General features: G+C 42.9%; 1 protein-coding gene and 1 pseudogene across 22 annotated transcripts in view; one reads left to right on the top strand and one right to left on the bottom strand.

Annotated features, from left to right (window-relative positions):
* The window catches only part of MSI2 (musashi RNA binding protein 2), a 383,853-nt gene that overhangs the window by 98,624 nt on the left and 266,986 nt on the right, over positions 1 to 18,243 (top strand). For 21 of the 22 annotated variants that reach the window (XM_048823532.2, XM_048823533.2, XM_048823542.2 and 18 more), the window contains one exon: positions 14,401 to 14,493. The exons of the other annotated variant lie outside the window; for it this stretch is intronic. In XM_048823532.2, the coding sequence (XP_048679489.1) occupies positions 14,401 to 14,493 (93 nt within the window). The remainder of the gene's footprint in view (positions 1 to 14,400; positions 14,494 to 18,243) is intronic. 22 annotated transcript variants of the gene reach the window in all.
* LOC125623939 (beta-arrestin-2 pseudogene) lies at positions 8,855 to 12,228 on the bottom strand (annotated as a pseudogene).

The raw sequence follows: 18,243 nt of genomic DNA, 5'->3' as shown, positions 1-18,243 counted from the left end.
ATTCTGATTTCTTTTCACACTGGCCTCTGACCTATCTACCTCCAAATAGTTTTTTCTTTCTATTTATCTTGTTTGCAGGTGTGCGCTTGGAAAAGTGGTGGGTTGACAGTGCTGTAAAAGCATCTCTAACTGCCAAACAGGTGCTGTATGGGGTAGTGGTGCAGCAAGCTACCTCAACCCTAACCAGATAGGACTACCCTCCTCTACTGTAGATGCAGTCACATCTTTCTCCTGCCATCTTTCAGCTGCCAGTCAATGCCAGTTGTGATGTGGACACCTGCTGACTAGGAATGGGATTAAGACCTCCCAGGTATTTTTGACAAGAACAGCTATTAGCTGTTAACGATGTTTGGTCAAACTTGCCCTAGTGGTGGAAGTCCCTGGTCTCGTTACCTACTCCCTGAGCCATTAGATCTTTCCTTCCCCAGTGAACAAGGTGAGCGTTTCTGCTCGGCTCTGCAGTGCCTGGGAACTGCTGTTCTGTAGGCAGAAAGCTGCAGCTGTATGCAAATATGTCAACAATCGAAGATACAATATTCAATTTTGCCTAACGTCTTTGCTCTGAGCTCACGGATTTTAATTGGGATGGTTATAACTTTAATCATACAAACATGGGGAACTATTCTTGGTTGAGATTTTTGAGTCAATGGAAGCTGGGGAAAAAATCAGGTCACTCAAGTGCCTCGGTGTCGATTCCGGAATCTAGCTTTGGGCACGCAGGTTGGAAAATCTTGGCCTTTGTAGTTACCGTCCAAGAGGTCGCTCCACACTGGGAGCAGATCCTGTGTAAGTTGTCATAGCTCCACTGCTTTCAAATGGGACTATGACGGTTGACAGCAGCTGAGGATCTGTCCCACTGTGTGTGTGAGCAGAAATTGCTCTTCGCAGTCCCCTCTGACCTCTGTACAGAGCCTTTCTCTTTGCTAGCCCTTCTCTGACTGCTCAAGCTTGGACAGATGATAGCTGTGCTCCCTTGCAGTGATGTTTTGGAAAGCTCCACAGCTCAAGTTTCCCAGCTTGACATACTTTAGCCAGCTCTAGCTGAAAGCCTCCTTCCTATGCATACAACTTGTGTATCCTTGCTTCTAGTCTATGGTGAACACGTCGTCTATAAACACAGTCCCTCCCAAACGTATGCCATACTGTAGGACACAGTTTCTATGGTTGTAGTTTCTTTTCTTGGCGGATCTCATTTCATTGCAGGAGTGCAGTATAATTGAATCACCAACATCAGTAAATCTTGGCAATGGCTAGTCGATGCATTCCCACTAAATATTCTTACAGTATCTTTGATTGTGAGGTCTCTGGGGCAGAGAGCTTTCTTTGTTCAAGGTGACATTCTCAAAAAAAAAAAAAGCCTCGTTGACAGAGGAGCACAAGTCGTATTGTTTTCTAGTGGAACGTGGGCCCCTAAATCTCTCTGGCACTTTTGAAAATCCTACCCATGGTGCCGAGTTGAATTGGACCTCCAAATGCCTGTTTGTGGTCCTGAGGTGCTACTGCAGTAGAAATAAAAATAACTAAATTGAAATAATTTAAATGTTAGACAAGGAAGGTGAGGTAATATCTTTTATTGGACCAACTTCTCTTGGTGAGTGAGAGAGAGGGAAGCTTTTGAGCTTACACAGAGCTCTTCTTCTGGTCGCTATGTAAGCTCAAAAGCTTGTCTCTCTCTCACCAACAGAAATTGGTCCAATAAAAGATAGTACCTCACCCACCTTGTCTCTCTCAACATCCTGGGGCCAACATGGCTACAACAACACTGCAAACATAATTTAAATGTTGTTGAACAGTAGCCAGACCTGCACGTGAGCTAAATTTTCTGCACTCTCTGGAGAATTTAGTTTTATTGAGACCACATAGTGAAAAGAAGCTAAAGTAACCAGAAAAACTTAAAGTAGATTTTCTCTCCACCCCTTCCCCCCATCTCCTCTATGCTTCAGTAACTCAGAAACCTGTTTACTAGAACATGGCAATAGAAAACAGCTGTGAGGGTGGTGGTCATTCCAGTCGTGCTGGGTCAGTGGCTCTCTAGAGGACAAGCTCTTACTGGTGAATTTCATTGTAGCCTTTAAAATTCATTGACTTGACTTGACCAGATTTCTCCCCCTCCGCCCCCGCAAAAGATCTTGGCACCCACACTTGGGGGCAGTTTTTCAAGAGAATGGTTCTCCCATTTAGGCACCTAAACAAAGTTCTCAACATCCAGCAGCTCCTACTGAGAACAGCGTTGTCGCCGACTAATAGCTTTTGGGGTGACGTTAGCAGAGAGGCGAAGGATGTTTGGGCATGGAGGATGAGTGGCCCTTGTTCTGAGAGCTGATCCCTCTCAGAAAAGGTTACAGTTTGACTCTGGGAGCCATGGGGAAGCCTTGGGTGCTAATGCAACTATTGCTTTTGCTGTACCTGCAACTGAATAAAGAACTTGAGTTTTTTCACTCGTAGCCACAGAGACTCTACAGCAGAAACCAAGGTGACAATTTCGTTTGAGATACCTGAGGCAGAATAGAATCTAGCTCCCTTGTTGCTCAGTGAAGCTATACTGATTTACTGTCACAAGAATCTGGCCCAGCATCTTTATATGGCTAAAAGATTCACTTGATACATAAACTTCACAGTGCTACATTTTTGTGGCTTGATACTAATCAAACAGGGTAAAATTCACTCCTGTGGGGGGGTCAAGGACAAGGCATGTGCAACATTTAAGTCCCACGTAAATCCTATTTTATGTGCTTAAGTACATCATAAGTGGCACATAGGCCATGTGCTAGCTCTCAGCATAGGAATGAATTTCATCCATTGTGCATAAACTCCAGTGTCTGTTTTATACCAGATAAAACACAACTCTCACCATGAAAAACCATCATTTGCCAAACACCTAGTGATATTGGGGTTATGATGCTTTTCTCCTCTATTCTAAGAATAGTAAATAATTGGCAGCTCTTGGTAAATGTTAACTTTCTTTCATAGAAGCTGTTGAATTCATTTTTTTTTAAAAATAGCCTTTTGGAACTTGCTTGTGGAATCCCAGAGGCAGGAAACTTTGGAGAATTCTTACCTTTGGTTTTGTATTCTGCTGAAGAGTTCTGGTAATTTAGTTACAAGATCACTTTCCCCATTAGGTGAGTTATTGTTGTTTTTAATCATAGGTTATATGGTAGCCAGAATGTACAGCATAATGGAGTATAAAATATATTTCAGCGCATATACTAAAGATAATTTTTCCAATTATAAACCTATTTAGAAGGCAATAGACACCAAGAGTGATGGAATGTCAAACTGCTGATTAGGTGAGCAAGCTATAATGCTTGCTTGCTTTCTCTTTTTCTCTTTCTTTCTACACACACACACACACACACACATATGTAGAGAGACAGGTACCCTGAGAAACATTTTAGCTTTCTATCTAATTAGTTTCCTCTGAAGTTAAATTACTTTCCCCAATTTGTGATGCAGATTAAACAGTTTTACACCTTAGTCCTCCAGTCAAGCTCTGTCAAATTGAAATGCCTGGGAAATGAAGGCTGAAGGAATGTCTCATGTTATGTGTGTATATAAAGTCTGCTGCAGTTTCCACGGTAAACATCTGATGAAGTGAGCTGTAGCTCACGAAAGCTCATGCTCAAATAAATTGGTTAGTCTCTAAGGTGCCACAAGTACTCCTTTTCTTTTTGCGAATACAGACTAACACGGCTGTTCCTCTGAAACCTGTCATGTTCACACAGTTAGCTGAGATTATAAATGACTAACTCCAGAGGCACTCACCTTAGAGTAGCTCCATCGAGGTTGCATTTCCCAAGTTTGTTTATGAGAAGGTCATGCGAGACAGTATCAAAAGCTTTACTAAACTCAAGATATACCACGTCTATCGCTTCTCCCCTATTCACAAGGCTTGTTACCCTGTCCAAGAAAGCTATCAGGTTGGTTTGACACAATTTGTTTTTGACAAATCCATGCTGACTGTTACTTATCACCTTATTATCTTCTAGATGTTTGCAAATTGATTGCTTAATTATTTGCTTCATTATCTTTCTGGGTACAGAAGTTAAGATGACTGGTCTGTAATTCCCCAGGTTGTTCATATTTCCCCTTTTATAGATTGGCACTATATTTTCCCTTTTCCAGTTTTCTGGAATCTCTCCCGTCTTCCATGACTTTTCAAAGATAATCTCTGACCCTGCTGCCATGTACTCCTATATAGGTGATTTTTACTCCTAAGAGAACTACATCTGTTGGGTGATCCCAACTTCAACACACTTTTTGCTTCACAGTGGGAGGTTTTATAAAAATGCAATGGCACGCACAAAATTATCTAATCCTCACTGCGGGGGAACTGTACAGTTTACCTGTGTGACGTTTTAATAGTCCATGCTTCCCAAAATAAGAAGCGTTCCGTAAAACAGAATACACAAGAAAAGCCATATGAAAAGAACAGTAAGAAAACAATATTTTTAAAACCTTTACCTTAAATTCTTCTGATAGGTAACCTCCACATTAAAAAAGCATTTGACCTTTTCTTATCTAAAAATGTGAATAGATACTCTGAGAATCAGAGATGCTTTGACTATTGCAAAGTCCCTAATTACTTTAAATGCCATTTATTTTTTAAAAAATCACTGGATCAAGCTATCAAATAACTCTAGTGGAAAAACAACAAACCCTGGATTAGCACTGATAAATTACAAGTATGCAAGGAAATTAAGTAGGTCGCTGGCTATTCCAAACTGAAAACTCTGTAAACTTGCAACATTACTATGTCTCATATGCGAATGGCGACACTTCACTTCGATCCCACATCATGTATTGTTGATATGACACTTGATTCAATAGGATAGGCATTTCATCTTTCAGATTGACTCTTTAGCCTATTGTTTAAAACAAGAATTACCCAATATGGCTAAAAACAATCTGATTATAATCCAGCCCCTGCAAAATTGGCATGAAGTCAGAGAACTCCTCTCTCTAAAACCACGTTTCACTACCACACTCTTTTACAGGACTTGGTCAAATTCAGCCTGCGGAGGCAAATACGTTTCTCAAAACATGGGCCAATAAAGGGATTATAATCTTAAATGACTTTCCTCAGTAACAGTCTCACATGCTTCGATTAACTGCAGCAACAACATAGAACTGGACAATTTTGCAGGTACTTAAAATTAACAGACTTTGTAACCAAAGTTGCATCCCGCTCTCTATCATTTCCTGCAATAGGCACAGATACATCTTCAATGTACAAACAGCCATAAGCATTTTATTTCCAAACTGAAAAGCAGTACTTGTGGCACCTTAGAGACTAACCAATTTATTTGAGCATGAGCTTTCGTGAGCTACAGCTCACTTCATCGGATGCATATTTCCACGGTATGCATCCGATGAAGTGAGCTGTAGCTCACGAAAGCTCATGCTCAAATAAATTGGTTAGTCTCTAAGGTGCCACAAGTACTCCTTTTCTTTTTGCGAATACAGGCTAACACGGCTGTTACTCTGAAATATTTCCAAACTGTACATAATCTTCCAGAATACTGTGGATGATAAATTTAGAACAAAGACATGGATTCAGAAAGAGTGGAGGCTGAATGCTACCATTCATAAACATTAATTTTTAATGGATTAACCAGACCATCATTCCTCTACCGTAAAAAAAAAAAAATTAATAAAAATATTTCCCCAACAAAATTTGGTTGGATGAAAAATTTAAGTCAAATATTGAAATTTAGAGATATTTTGACATTTTAAATGAGAAATTTAAGCTCTATTCTTAGATTTTCTCTGCTTTTTGTTGTCTCTACGTTGAAATGACTCCTGAGCAACAATGGCAATTATTTTCTTCCCCAAATGGTGCTGGTTTTATATGGGGGAAAAATTACATAAAATTTAAAATCCAAAACCAACAAATACCAAAAACAAACACGCTCACGGGTCCATCCTCTTCTCTGCTGCCTACAACCACAAAGCTGTCAAATACCACCCTTACTGTCACCACCCACTAACCACCCACCAGCCCTTTATGTTTCTTCTGATATACTCTTAGATTTTGACTGTAATACTTCCATTATTAGAATATTTCTGTGAACTGTTACAAAATTGCATTGTAAAAGATTGTGTTCAATGTCCTTCTTGTGATTAGGATGGCGAGGGTAGCTGGCTTCCATGTCGCACTTGGAATAAGGTGATAATTTGGGGGTTCTTGGTCAATGCTTTTGGTTTCAGCTCTCTGGATAATCTCTGCTACTTGGGTTTATTTTATCCCAGTGAAGACTCAGAACTCATCTGTCTGGCTAATGAGAGAGAGTTTACTGGTTAGAGCCTGAGTCCTAAAATTTGTTTGTAATTGGGATTAGTCCCAATTCACCCATCTAATGGCTGGAAGCCAGCGAAGCTGCAGATTATACTGGTGAAGCTTCATATGCTTGAAATCACAACTATCCTTGTCTGTCCCAGTTACATAAATTGCTGGCCACCAATTCCACGTCTAGACAGGGCTTGAGAATCAGGACTCTTGGGTTCCATTCCCACTCTGTTTACTTGCTGTATGACCTCAGGAAGTGCCTTATCTCACTGTGGTTGTGAGTTTTCATTACTTTGTGTCTGCAAAGCACTTTGAGGTCATTATCTGAAAAATGCTGCCCTTCAAACCATTATGTCTGTTACAACCACATGCTATCAGTCATTCACATTCGTGGAGTAATTCATAATCTTAGACAGAGCAGGTAGAAAGGTGAGATAATAAACTGTGCACAGTTTGGAGGTGTGGTTATGGTTTTTCTTTTTTTCTTTTTTTATTTTCCTTTCCTTTTTCTCTTTTCTTTTCTTTTATCTGTAGGACAAAAGAAAAATAAATTCCTTGGGGGCCCCCTTTCGGAAGGGAGGGGGAGAATTAAAAAAGCGTAGACATAGATGGTTGAAATCCACAGACATCAGGCCCCATATTTGCTGCCCGGGGGGGGGGGGGGGGATGGGGGAGGGAAAGGGTAGCCCAGTCCTCCCCCCCTCCAACACAAATGGAATGTTATCAGGAGGGCCAAATCGCACCTGGAGCTGCAGCTAGCCAGAGATGTCAAGAGTAACAAGAAGGGTTTCTTCAGGTATGTTGGCAACAAGAAGAAAGCCAAGGAATGTGTGGGCCCCTTACTGAATGAGGGAGGCAAACTAGTGACAGAGGATGTGGAAAAAGCTAATGTACTCAATGCTTTTTTTGCCTCTGTTTTCACTAACAAGGTCAGCTCCCAGACTGCTACGCTGGGCATCACAAAATGGGGAAGAGATGGACAGCCCTCTGTGGAGATAGAGGTGGTTAGGGACTATTTAGAAAAGCTGGACGTGCACAAGTCCATGGGGCCGGACGAGTTGCATCCGAGAGTGCTGAAGGAACTGGCGGCTGTGATTGCAGAGCCATTGGCCATTATCTTTGAAAACTCGTGGCGAACCGGGGAAGTCCCGGATGACTGGAAAAAGGCTAATGTAGTGCCAATCTTTAAAAAAGGGAAGAAGGAGGATCCTGGGAACTACAGGCCAGTCAGCCTCACTTCAGTCCCTGGAAAAATCATGGAGCAGGTCCTCAAAGAATCAATCCTGAAGCACTTGTATGAGAGGAAAGTGATCAGGAACAGCCAGCATGGATTCACCAAGGGAAGGTCATGCCTGACTAATCTAATCGCCTTTTATGATGAGATTACTGGTTCTGTGGATGAAGGGAAAGCAGTGGATGTATTGTTTCTTGACTTTAGCAAAGCTTTTGACACGGTCTCCCACAGTATTCTTGTCAGCAAGTTAAGGAAGTATGGGCTGGATGAATGCACTACAAGGTGGGTAGAAAGCTGGCTAGATTGTCGGGCTCAACGGGTAGTTATCAATGGCTCCATGTCTAGTTGGCAGCCGGTATCAAGTGGAGTGCCCCAAGGGTCGGTCCTGGGGCCGGTTTTGTTCAATATCTTCATAAATGATCTGGAGGATGGTGTGGATTGCACTCTCAGCAAATTTGCGGATGATACTAAACTGGGAGGAGTGGTAGATACGCTGGAGGGGAGGGATAGGATACAGAAGGACCTAGACAAATTGGAGGATTGGGCCAAAAGAAATCTGATGAGGTTCAATAAGGATAAGTGCAGGGTCCTGCACTTAGGACGGAAGAACCCAATGCACAGCTACAGACTAGGGACCGAATGGCTAGGCAGCAGTTCTGCGGAAAAGGACCTAGGGGTGACAGTGGACGAGAAGCTGGATATGAGTCAGCAGTGTGCCCTTGTTGCCAAGAAGGCCAATGGCATTTTGGGATGTATAAGTAGGGGCATAGCGAGCAGATCGAGGGACGTGATCGTTCCCCTCTATTCGACATTGGTGAGGCCTCATCTGGAGTACTGTGTCCAGTTTTGGGCCCCACACTTCAAGAAGGATGTGGATAAATTGGAGAGAGTCCAGCGAAGGGCAACAAAAATGATTAGGGGTCTGGAACACATGAGTTATGAGGAGAGGCTGAGGGAGCTGGGATTGTTTAGCCTGCAGAAGAGAAGAATGAGGGGGGATTTGATAGCTGCTTTCAACTTCCTGAAAGGGGGTTCCAAAGAGGATGGCTCTAGACTGTTCTCAATGGTAGCAGATGACAGAACGAGGAGTAATGGTCTCAAGTTGCAGGGGGGGAGGTTTAGATTGGATATTAGGAAAAACTTTTTCACTAAGAGGGTGGTGAAACACTGGAATGCGTTACCTAGGGAGGTGGTAGAATCTCCTTCCTTAAAGGTTTTTAAGGTCAGGCTTGACAAAGCCCTGGCTGGGATGATTTAACTGGGAATTGGTCCTGCTTCGAGCAGGGGGTTGGACTAGATGACCTTCTGGGGTCCCTTCCAACCCTTATATTCTATGATTCTATGAAATGGCCATCATCCTTGTACTCCTTAAGCTGCAGGTGGGTGAAGTCCTCTAATATAATGTCGTTGTCCTGCCCCATAGTTGGTTTCATATTTGATGAGATTGGTGTGGATGGGTACATCCGTCTTTTTGGGACAGCTGATTGGGGCCATGACAGAGTGGCTTGCTCTGGGAGCTTGGGGTGAATTAGCAGGAAGGGAAGTGCCACAGGCACATCCTCACCCTGACACAGGACCAGCTTTACCTTCACGTGGTACGAGACTAGGACCCCCGGTACCTCCTTATTGGCCCCTTCCTTGACTCTGGTGCTGGAGGCCAGGTTGGTGTGTTTGAGTTCCCCAACCAGTGCCAAGCCCCACTTCTCACAGTTGTTGCCAGCAGGGATGTTGGGGTGTAGATCTTGCAGAAGATGGAGCTTGGATACACCTGCTCATCTTGTCCAGTCTTGGCCATTTTCTATTGGGTGATAGATTTTTCTACTGCGATCTTGATCTTCTTGATGCTCTTGCTTGAGTTGTTGGTGATCTGGACATTCACGCTGACTGGCTCCCTGTGGTGGCTTGTGCCATGGGTAGAAGGAAGACAAAGAAATCTCGTATTTAAGCATGTCAGGGTTGGAAGAATTGCTAAGGCAACAAATTACTTCTATTCATTCACTGAGGGGAACATGTATCACAAAGCAATTGAAATGTCTTTTCAGGAAAACATAGATTGCAAAAGCAGACTTAATTTTGTCTCTCTTTTCTACCAAAGAGCTGCTTTCTGAAACCACTTCCCACCTTGCAACACATGTCTGGGCATTACAGTGTGGTGCATTTGCTTGTCATTACAAATACTTGCTTGGAATGAATCTATTGAAACACGGGGATTTTTTTTTTTTTTACCCTTCTGTCTTGCTTCCAAAAGAAGTAGCTTTTTCTTTCTTTCTTGTTCGAATCTAAAGAATGATGATGATTTCAAATATTACTTAGAATAATTGCCTTCCTCCCTCTTTTATATGACACCAGAGCCTTGGCCCAATCTTAAATCAAATGCAACAGGAAAGAGGGCTCTTCACAGGCTCGCAAAATCCTTTAGTTGCAAATTCTTATTTGTAAATGACAATTTTCTGCAGGAAAATATATGCTTGGACATCGGTTGTAGAATCCCAGATTGCAGAGAGGAAAGGAATAATTGAATTCTGATACCACTTTCTCTCTCTCTCTCTCTCCCCACCACCATAAATAAATAAATAAAATTAAGTCTTTAAAACATGGCTGTGGTGACAGTTTGGCGAAGTATCTATAGCAGATTTTGATAGCATTGGAAATTGGAGTGATGTTTACTTTTTTCTATACTCCAGGTTTTCTGTGCAGTCTGAGCTTGGTAGAGGTAGAAGGCTTAGTCTTTAGTCATCCAATGGATCCAGCCGGGCAGATGCCGGTTTTGGACGCATCACTGATTTCAATGGGATCTGATTTGCAGGACAGAGCCTTGTGTTTGTAACAGTGTTTGATTATAGTTATAGCCTTCCACATTATAAATGCGTGGGATAATTAATCTGGAATAAGGTAAGGAGCATGTTAAATCCAGATTAAGCTAATTCAGAGGGCAGCGCTCTTACTCTGGAATAAGTGTCCATTTATGGAGTTAATCAACAACAGCTATTCTAGATTCCCTGTATAGACAAGCTGTTAGTAAATCCGGTAGCTATTTACACCAATCAGTTAGAGTAGTGTACCAATATCTGTAATTTAAGGCAGTCCTTGGTAGAATGGCTCAGTAACGGAGGTTCTTGTCTTGACTGTGCATGCCTGGAGTTTACAGCAATATTTTTTAAGCAAGAGTCTTCTGGTCCTTCCTTGTATGCACACACAAACCAGTGGCTTTTTTTTTCTTAGCCATCTTTGGGAATGTTTGTCTTTATACTGGAGGGATCATGATTAAGGCTCCCAGAGTGCTGTCTAGAAAACTGTTAATTTGTAGGCATCAAAGGAGCATCTGATTTATCAGCTATTTGGGGCATCCTGATTGGTTTGAAGCAGGATTGATTGTGCTTTTCTTTGTATGTGTTTTTAGGACCTTAAGAGTTTGTAATACCAGATCAAACCTAGTTTGGGATCCTGCTTTAGCCCAGGGCTAGTACTTGGTGCCTCAAATGGAGAGAGTTCCCATGTGTTTTTGCTGTAAGGAATGGAGGGATTCCTTTCAGACTCCTTGTAGATTTACAGTAAGGAACATGGGATTCAATTTTGCTTGCCTTAGGCCTTGACTGTATTGGAGACTTGACCCAGTTTCAGTCAGTCGTGGCTAGTCACCAGTATAGTGGCACCAATACAAAGCCTTAGCATAGACAGTCAAAGACAGGCTATTTTCACCAGTGGAGATTATTCTTGCTTGAAACTAGACTAAGCTCCACCAGCACAAATAATGGCTTTACCTGTCTACATTAGGGGACTTGCACTGTTGTAGCTATCCTCTTGGCTGGTTAGTCAGGTCAAATCCTCCGTGTAGACAAGGCACTAATTTGCATAATCGTAAACTTTGCCAATTGTCATAAAATATATATGGCCCTTTAAAAAAATAAATCCAGCCCCTGCATTTCAGTTGAATAGTTGCAGAAATGAATTACCCAGGCTGACTGTCCATGCTGCTATTTCCTTTTATTGGTTCTAAATCTACCAGCCATTAATTTAACGGACTCCTTGTTCTCAGGTTATAGGGCAAAGTAAAAAGGAGTGAGTGATGCATTTTTCACTATACCCTTTATAAGTTTGAATGCCTCTGCCAAGCCCATTCTGTGTCTGATGGAACACACAAAATCAGGTTCTTTTATACATGGCATCTCTATGTACCCATTTGAGCCGTGCTTTCAGTTCGTAAACTGCCATAAACTTTCAAAATGTATGTTTGGTCTGATACTGTCTGCTAGTTCTTTTCACCAGCATTAAGGATCTTTTCCTGTATTGTCTTTCTTACTCTTGATTCCCACTGCAAAATAGCTGGGCCATACAGAAGAAAGTGGCATGAAAGTGCAGAAGGTAGCAGCTTGCTTACTGACCTGGTCGTCTGTCTGGGATCATATGACATTAGTGCTCCTGATGTGCATTGGCTGCCTGTTGGTGGAGTTTAAAGTTTTGATTCTGCCCAATAAAGCCCTAAATGGCTTGAGAGTGGCTTATGTGACTGTCCACCTCTCTCCCCATGCCATACTGCCATAGCTGCTATTAGCAGGGGTGCTTGAGCTGGATCTGAGGTGTTACAAAAGAGGAGCTGCTGGCAGGCATTCTCTGTGAGGGCTCCAGGACTCTGGAACTTGCTGTCCACCCCGACTGGAAATAGTCCAAATTTGATGAACTTCTGAGAATGGTGAAAAAGACACATGTTCTACACCAGAGGTTCTCAAGCTCTTTCTTTCTGAGGCCCCTTCAACATGCTATAAAACTCCACCTGTGCCTACCTGTGCCACAATAACTGATTTTCTGCATATAAAAGCCAGGGCCAGCTTTAAGAGGGTAGCAAGCGGGGTAATTGCCTGGGGCCTCAGGCCACAGGGGCTCCCGCGAAGATAAGTTGCTTCAGCTTTCTATCCTGGGCACCGGTGAGTCTAATGCTGGTTTGGCTTGGCGGCCCCCCTGAAACCTTGGCGGCCCCCCTGAAACCTGCTTGTGGCCCTGGTTGAGAACCACTGGTCTACAGGGCTTGTGGAGAGGGCCGAGGGCGTGCTTCCTAGACTATGAAGAGGCGAAAAGAAATGTCTGTAGGTGGCTGCCTGAGCTCCTGCTGAATTGATCATTTTAATGCGGCTGGGTTTTAAATGGCATTGTTAATGCATGTTGGGGTGGGTTAGGCGACTTTTTAGTTATTCTAAAATCTAAATGAAGTGGGCAATTTCCTTTTAATCTGATCCATGGAAAGTAATAACAGAGTTTTAATGGTGAGTAGAGCTGGCAGGTGTCCAGAAAGCCTGGTTGAACAGAGACCACTGACCGGGCTGCTTAAAGTCCAGTCGGCGGTGCAGCAGGGCTAAGGCAGGCTCCCTGTGTGCCCTGGCACCGCATGGCTCCCAGAAGCAGCCGGCATGTCTGGCTCCTAGGTGTAGGGGTGGCCACTGGGGCTCTGCCTGCTGCTGCTGCACCTGCCCCAAATGCTGGCTCTGCAGCTCCCCCTGACCCTTCCGCCTAGGAGCTGGACATGCCAGCCACTTCTGGGAGCTGCCTGCCAGCACCCCAAACCCCGCCCACACCCCAACCCACTGCCCCAGGTTGGAACCCCGTCCTGCTACCTAACTCGCTCCCAGAGCCTGCACCCCACCAGACCTGAGCCCCCTCCTGCAGCCAAAATCTCTCCTGGAGCCCGTGCCCCAGCCCAGAGCACCTTCCTGCATCCCAAACCCTTCAGTCCCAGCCCAGAGCCCACACCCCAACTCCCTGCCCCAACCCGAGTCCCCTCCCACATTCCGGAGCCCCCTCCTGCACCCAAAGTCCCTCATCCCCCAGCCCCACCACGGAGACCACATCCCTTCCCACATCCCGAACCCCTCGGCGCCAGCTCTGAGCCCCCTCCCATACTTTGAACCCCTCGGCGCCAGCTCGGAACCCCTTCCTGCACCCGCAGCCGGAGCTCTCACCCCCTTCTGCACCCCTGCCTCAGCCAAGTGAAAGTGAGTGAGCATGGGGGAGAGAGAGCGACGGGGGGGATGGAGTGAGTGGGGGGCAGGACCTTGGAGGAGGAGCGGAGCCAGGGTGGTCAGTTTTTTATCAGAAAATTGGCAACCGTAGCGGTGAGGGTAATTTAACCATTGGATCAGCTGGCCAAGGGCTGTAAAGGCTTCTCCATCCCTGGGAATTTTAAAATCCAGATATGCTTTAGTTCAAACAGGAATTAATTCAGGGAAGTCCTATGGCTTGTGTTATACAGGAGGTCAGACTCACTAGAAAGAAAAGGAGTGCTTGTGGCACCTTAGAGACTAACAAATTTATTTGAGCATAAGCTTTTGTGAGCTACAGCTCACTTCATTTGATGCATCCGATGAAGTGAGCTGTCGCTCACGAAAGCTTATGCTCAAATACATTTGTTAGTCTCTAAGGTGCCACAAGTACTCCTTTTCTTTTTGTGAATACAGACTAACACAGCTGCTACTCTGAGACTCACTAGAGAATCACAGTGGTCCCTTCTAGCCTTGGCATCTATGAATCCCTTATGTGCAATATAATCACTGATCAGCTGCTTGTCTTTTTGAAACTACAGCTAGTCGGCACAGGAAATTTGATCCTATACTGTAACTTTTTTCAGTTGTTTGCATTGAGAACCACCATAAAAACGTTTATTTAAAAAAAAATACCTAAGGGGACTAGGACAGTATTTTTGAATGCCGATACCTAGCCTCCCCTTTGAAACAAGAAATACCAAATATAATTGAATAGATTCTGAATTGCTTTTGTGAAGAAATATTCTCGTTAACCTGGTTAGGGATGGCGTCTGAAAAATATTTTTTTCACATAGTGTTTTGAATAATCTGGTTAAACTGTATGCTTGTTTTGTAATTTCTTACAGATGGTCACAAGAACGAAGAAAATATTTGTAGGTGGATTATCTGCTAATACAGTAGTGGAAGATGTAAAGCAATACTTCGAACAGTTTGGCAAGGTGAGTGCCAGCACAAGTCAACACTGCATAGTTTGAATTCCTTCTGTTTTATAAATATATTTTGAAAAACTGCAGCAAGAGTCACAATCAAATGTGGAGCTAACTTTTGCCTTTAGGTACATTTATTGAAATCAGCCCAGTATTTCCTTTTGTATTTATAATGCATATATTTTAAAAAAACAGTTTTACTGTTGACAGCTTTGTTTCTTTAATAAAAGTTAGTAACTAAATCATTAAAAGTTGCGTGTGTGTGTCTCAGGGAAGAATTTGGCGCTTGGATAAGTGATTATATAATATTTCATACATTGTAAAACCAGCTTCCTATTTAACAGAAATAACAGTGGGAAAAGGGGTGTGTGTGTGTGTGTGTGTGAGATCCAGAGAGTTTGTGGAGTCATTACATTATGACAATAGCTGATAATAGAGCCTTAGGAATAACAGAAGTCCTGTCTGTAACACCAGAATGTCAATTTGATTTTCTTTTAAAAAAGTTCCCTGAGCAAGGTCCTTTTTAGATGTTGCAGAAACATCCTGTGAAGTGACATAGGACCACTGAAGAAGACCTGGAACTACCAGAATGTTAGAAAAGGATATTTTCAAGAAAGGAACAAATATAGGCTTAATCTTGCAACTGGATCTTTGCAGACAAGCCTGTGTATTAGCATGATATCCCACTCAAACTGGGCTCTGTACGAGAGGGCTTCTGTGTCTGCAAGGATTCTGTTTCAGGATTGGGTCCGTGTGGGAAAGCAGAGAAAGCTATTGTAGAGCACTTGGATCCCTGAGTCTTTCTAAACAGATAATTTCAAGTCCAAAGTGGCAATGACTCCAACCACTCAAAAAGCAGCTTGCTGAGTCTGCAATGCCATCTTTGTCTCTAAAGGATCCCTGTCAACTTAATAATCACACCTCTGTCTGAAATTGTTTTTACCTGCAACTGTTACAGTAACATTTACGATTATGAAAACTCTGATCAGAGAGAATATTTTTCTCTTTTCCCCATTTTGTTTGCTGTGCTTTGCACATAGTCATTTGCACTTCTGGCACAATACAGTCATTCCATTCCCCTTTTTGCCTGCGTGGATCAATCACACAGCAATGCAGGAGGAGGCACGTTAAATTTAAATTAGGGCAATGTGATTGTAAAACCACAAAAGATGTCAGCGGGATTCAGGGACACGTGCAATACTTAAAAAGACTTTTAACTTTTTTTTCTTAATTGATTAGGTTTCAGGTTGATTGTCCTCTTAAGACGTGGCCTACAAAAGAAGGCAAGACCCTTCCCAAAATGCATTGTTTTGCAGGAGGCTCCCAAGTCCGAAGTAATGTGATGAGGTTATGCAATGGCAAGTTTACACAGTGTGCTTTGGGATATTTCAATTTTAATTCTTCCAAGCCTGCCACTGAAATGGAACCGAAGCAGTTTCACTTGAAAACCCAATGGGCCAATTAAGTCAAGCAAACTTTAGGACTTTCTAGCTTCCAGAAAGTTATTGGCTGCTGCAAAGTTTGGGTGACCCTGCTCTAAAGGATTTACAGCCTTCTGTCACCTTAATGAGCCAGCATAACGTTCTCTTGTTATATATGAGCATTAGGCAAAAGTCTTCTGAACATGATTCTTGATTGGTGCAAGAGATCCATTTGGGAGACTTTAGGTGCAATCTCGCTGAAAACTCTTTCAGACACTTTAAACAAGTTACTCTTGAATTTGCTCTTAAAAGCAGCAGGTGAGGTAGGCAAAGCAGAATGTGTTTCACTAGTCATCTTTTGTCTCCTTATCTCTCTTGCTCTGAAATTAAGTACTGTGCCTAAACCCCACCTCATTCTATTCCTTTTGGTTAAGTCCTAAATGACTTGGGACCTTCCTATCCAACAGATGACCTCTCTTGCCATGTCACACAGCAGCATCTGCAATCAACAGAAGCATTTGAGCTGGATCCCCCTTGATTTTTTAGGGAGAGGCTTGATAGTTTATTCTCTCTGGGGGACCCTCTACTTTGGAACCAGCTCCTTCCTGCTCAAGAAAATATTTCTGTTCTTTTGGTATTCAGGGTAGGCTGCATGGTACATTTCTTTGTTCGGACAGCTGTGGAGGGATAAGATCTGTGCAAGGGAGGAAAGTTTTGTGATGCATGGGGGCGCTGCATTCTGGTCAGGGCAGAGAGACCATTTCATTTTTTTGGTGTTATAAATAACTTGTGTCAGGAGTGCCTAGAGCTTCAGAGAGGTGCCCCTTTTGAATTTTTTTTAATCAGTCCAAAATACGTTGGGAAGAACTTGTTGCTATTAATCCATCACCATATGATGGCCTTTGAATGCTAGTGCATGCAGTGACTACCATAATTCATTGGAAATTCTTGCACCATTGTTGTTCTTTGCTTGTAAACCAATTGCTCCAACAGGTTGCATTCTGCAATACCCTCAGTAATGGTCTGGGCAACATCCTAGAAACTCTTTGAGCTGTTTTATATTGGCCTGGTAGGGTGAGCTGACCTTTAAGATACGGAAAAGAAATGGACTTCTGTTGCCACAGTGTCTCAGGCCTCCAGGTATTTACTGGCACTAAAGCCCTGCTAGTCCACACAACTGAATTCCCAGTTTTTGTTAGCAATAATTGATGATTTGGTTGTAGACTTGCAGGAGGACACATCAGGTTCCACAGAGCAGCTCTCAGTCCCTGTTGGGTGTTTTAAAAAAGCCTTTGAGAGCCTTGGCCACACATTATTTTGTTGAGGGCAGAGGAGTGGTGCTTATAAATTGTTCCTATGCTGGATTGATAGTTGCTTTGCAAACCATTCATTTTATTTTCAATAATAATCTTTGATTCCGGCAGGATGTTTACAGGCTGCTGAGCCTTTTATTAAAGGATTATATGAGCTTTTGGATGCTACTTCTGCAGTTTTGATAATGACTACAGAACTCCTCTAACCTGTATTTTTTGAAGTTAATAATAGTTTTGATGTATGTGCTTTGCATATTGCCTGAGTGCACCCTTAATATAGTCTTTTAATTTTGCCATCTGGTAGTTTCATGCTTGCAGTTTCTCAGTCTCTGAGAATGCAGATAGCCAGGCCAAGGTTTCAAAAGGGACTAGTGATTCTGGTTACTTCAAAATATGGATGCCTGATTAGAGACAGCTTTAAGAGGGGCCTGACTTTTAGAAGGAGGGTGCTCAGTACTTCATAAAAATTGGGTCCTTTTGAAGTGTTCTCAAGTTGGGGACCCAAAAATGAAGGCACCCAAAATCATGAGTCACATCTAAAATCCTTTGCTCTGGCCTTCAACAACGAGCATCTTTTAATCAGTACTGAGACCAAATAGTCATGTATCATTGAAGTGACACAGCTGCATGAGTGTGATAATGCGAGGCAGTGTTTCCTAGTGGTAAGAGCACTGGGGCTCGAGAGATCTGTGTTCTAGTCTACTGATGAAAAGTACAAGAGCTAGGTATTACTATTATAGTATACAGCAATGTTATTTGTTAACTGGCTCTTCTCTAGTTCTAGTCATTATAGTATGAGTGTCTCCCCAACATTTACCCTCACAGCACACCTATGAGGTAGGAAAGTCCTACCTTTATTTTACAGATGAGGAACTCGGGCAGAGCGGTTAAGTGATTTAGGCAACGTCTGTAGGAGGACTGTTGCAGAGCTGGGAATGAACCCAGTCCAGTACACTAACTGTAAGAGCATGTGGCTTGGAGAAAAGACCCCTGACTTCTTGTCTTGATTCCGCTGTGACTTGCTGCAT

The sequence above is a fragment of the Caretta caretta genome, chromosome 17 (assembly GCF_965140235.1).
Source record: "Caretta caretta isolate rCarCar2 chromosome 17, rCarCar1.hap1, whole genome shotgun sequence".
NCBI classification, from domain to species: domain Eukaryota; kingdom Metazoa; phylum Chordata; order Testudines; family Cheloniidae; genus Caretta; species Caretta caretta.
The sequence above is the reverse complement of the archived record's forward strand: the minus strand, read 5'-3'. Positions and strand labels throughout refer to the sequence as shown.